At 39.6% G+C, this 3171-nt stretch overlaps 1 protein-coding gene across 2 annotated transcripts in view; it reads right to left on the reverse strand.

The window, feature by feature from the left end:
* Positions 1–739: 739 nt before the first annotated feature.
* saraf (store-operated calcium entry-associated regulatory factor) overlaps positions 740–3171 on the reverse strand; it is an 18358-nt gene continuing 15926 nt past the window's right edge. For both annotated transcript variants that reach the window (XM_017434687.3, XM_017434686.3), the window contains exons 5-7: positions 1702–1846; positions 1482–1534; positions 740–1102 (exon numbers count right to left, since the gene is read on the reverse strand). In XM_017434687.3, coding sequence (XP_017290176.1) covers positions 1077–1102; positions 1482–1534; positions 1702–1846 — 224 coding nt within the window. In that variant the 3' untranslated portion in view covers positions 740–1076. The remainder of the gene's footprint in view (positions 1103–1481; positions 1535–1701; positions 1847–3171) is intronic.

Below are 3171 nucleotides of genomic sequence, written 5' to 3' on the forward strand. Positions count from 1 at the left end.
TTGAAAACTTTAGTTGATTTATGAAACTTCAAGAAAGGTTTTATATATATATATATATATATATATATATATATATATATATATATTTATATATAGTTATAGGAGATTGGAGTGCCTTACAGGCTGTGGAAGGGTGCCACGAGAGAAGATGAAGAAAGACAAACACAAGACAAACTGACCTGCAGATCGCCCACCAAGGTTTTCTCTTCAATGTGTTATCAAACGAGGATTTGATAACATGTTCACACTTCAACAACAGGTCAGTACAGGATTATCCAAGTTCTGTTACACAGCAGTACAGACCTATATTCTTAGATAAATGCACACATTTATCACCATTAATTTTTCCACTTTCAAAAGGTTTCACAATCAAATGAAGTTTTCATTTCTGCATAAATCATATTTTTTGTATGAGTCTTAAAAAAATAAACATTCTGTCTCTATTGATTAGATGTCCAAAAGTGTAAAAGCTTGGAATGTAAACATGCTCAGACAGAATCACAGTTTAGGCCAAACAGTCCAGGAAGGTGACTTTAGGTCAGAAAACACAAAGGCTCTCCTTAGCCCTACCAGTCTGCCACGTTTTGCTTCTCTTAGCTTTAGCAACTTCAGTTTCAGCTTTTTCAGCAAAATCCTTTACCACTCAGCATCCACACTGCATTTTTGCAGAAAACACTAGTTTTCTAGTTAGTTTTTACCTCCTGAAGGATAAAATAAAATTTGAAACACCAGTAAACAGTCACTGTTGAAAACCAAGAAAAGGTTTATTTACCACAAGTATAAACAATTGATGATAATATAGATCTCATGATAAAAATCTTTTTTCATCCTACAGGCTAAAGGTTAAACCACATGATGACCAAAATAAGACTGACACAAGATGAAATCACAGCAAGCTCTACTGAAGAAAGAAGAACCAAGTATGTTTGTCCCCATTTTGTTATACTAATCTAAGATAATGTCGTCTTATAAAGTTCAGGTCATGTTTGCTATCAACAGACAAAATATAGTTTAGTTATAAGTTTAGTTTCTGTCCATTTTATTCACAATGGAAAGCATATCTTCTTCCACAACTTCTATCTTCTCTTGGTTCCTCCAAAACCTAAACAACAAAGAGAGAAATGAGTCAGCCAGCTGTTCCTGGATGTTCAAGTAACACACATATTGATAAACATATACTGTAGACCAGGGGTGTCCAACCCTGGTCCTCAGGGCCACTATCCTGCATGTTTTCCTTGTTTCTCTGCTCCAACACACCTGATTCAGAGGTTAAATCACCTCTTCTTGTTCTGCAGAAGCCTGTTAATCACCCATTGATTCAGATCAGGTGTGTTGGAGCAGAGAAACAAGGAAAACCTGCAGGATGGTGGCCCTCCAGGACCAGGACTGGAGACCTCTGCTGTAGACCGTCTATCAGAGGATTTTATTTTTCTGCAGTCTGAGAGAATGCTGCTCTGTTAGATATTATGATGTCTTGTTACCTGTAGTGGTGCGTGTTCCAGGAGAGCTGTCATGTCTTTCAGAAGGCTGAATCCTGCAACACAATCACACAGTCAAAGGAACCTAAAGAAGTGTGATTCCACCTGGGAATGGTATAATGTTATCCAATCCGGTAATTCTATCTTGGGCTAATTACCTGAAATGATACAGTCTAGGTACCATCTCATGTACTCTCCCCCACCCTCCAAGTACTCAACTAACCTTTGACGACCAAAAAGGTAACCCAGCACTCCTCCTGTTCCCATGCCAGTCCAGAAGCCTCCACCTGGGGTGTGACCATTGTGGCCTTGTGGGTAATGTTGTCTGTGAGTATAATCATTGCGGAAACCATAGCTTGGATTGGCACCTGAAAAGCATAATTAATTGAAAGAAAACATAAAATAGACGAATGGAAAAATTTGGCAAGGTAGAAATGTGCTTCAGCATAATTGCTATACTTTGACTTCTTATGGTACTTTTAGCTTTAGGCTACAACCCTGTCACTTTTAGCAACCATTCGGCTAACTTTTGCTTTTGGCTAGCCCTTTGCTACTTTAGCTAGTCTTTTACTGTTTTAGACTAATTTTGCTGTGTTCAGATAGCAATTCCTACTTTCATTTGGCTTTTTGCTACTTTAACCTAGCATTTTACAAATTTTAGCATTGAGAAAGCAATTAGCAAATTTTCGCTTTTGTCTTGAGTTTTGCTTTTTTAGCTTTTAGCTAAAATTTAGCTGCTTTTAGCTAATGGAGTATTGCTTTTACCAAGCCTTTTGTTCTTTTAGATGTTATTTTGTTAGTTTTAGCAAGCATTTTGCAATGTTTAGCTTGCTGCTTTTGGCTAACATTTTGCTGCTTTTAGATTTAAACTATCCCAGGGTTTCCCCCAGTGTATTATAAGCCTGGCGGGCCACCAGGCTTTGGTGACCCGGCCGCCAGGCTAAGCTCCGCTTGTTTATTATAAATACGTCATTTTTTATACATGGTTTTTTTCACCAGCTCCCCCAAAACCGCTATCTTTATCTACCTCACCATGCGAGGGTGCGCGCACCAATAGTGACACATTTGCGCTGTCCCCGCCCCTGTGTTGTGTTGTGCACCTTTTAAAACTTGGGGCAGACCGGAGCTGGTTCGCCTGTATTCGCCTTATCAGCATTTCTATGATCCCTCTGTGAGAGATCACAAAGATAATCAAACAGCTCTAAACTCACAGAAGGAGATTACTGCTGCAGCCGATAAAAAGGAGAGTTTATAGACCACAGAGGGAATAAATATTAGTCCTATGATGGGCGAATCACAACTAAAGCAAATAAATCAATGAAAGTTAGACTGAATGCTTTAAGTTTAAACATCCTGTCTGTATCACAGCCAGAAACACAACAGCTCTTCCTCCTGAATACCTGCAGCCATATTTGATGTGACAACATCTGCTCTCTTTTTACCGTATTTCCACTGGTTACGTAGCGTACTGCCCCCTGTCTTTTTAGAGAATACTGCTCTGACGTGAGCACCAAGTATAAACGCCTCCATCGCGCTCAGGTCTGTGTGCTGTTCACGGAGCCCTGCAGGACTCTAATGAGCCCTGAGGCCGAGCCTCCTTCAGCTACCTGGAGTTAGCATGTTGTCAGAGCCACAGGAATAAACATGGAACGAGCGGGTTTAACCAAAAATGGTTAGTTGAGCTAAAATTCAG

The sequence above is a fragment of the Kryptolebias marmoratus genome, linkage group LG6, assembly GCF_001649575.2.
Source record: "Kryptolebias marmoratus isolate JLee-2015 linkage group LG6, ASM164957v2, whole genome shotgun sequence".
In the NCBI taxonomy this organism is placed as follows: domain Eukaryota; kingdom Metazoa; phylum Chordata; class Actinopteri; order Cyprinodontiformes; family Rivulidae; genus Kryptolebias; species Kryptolebias marmoratus.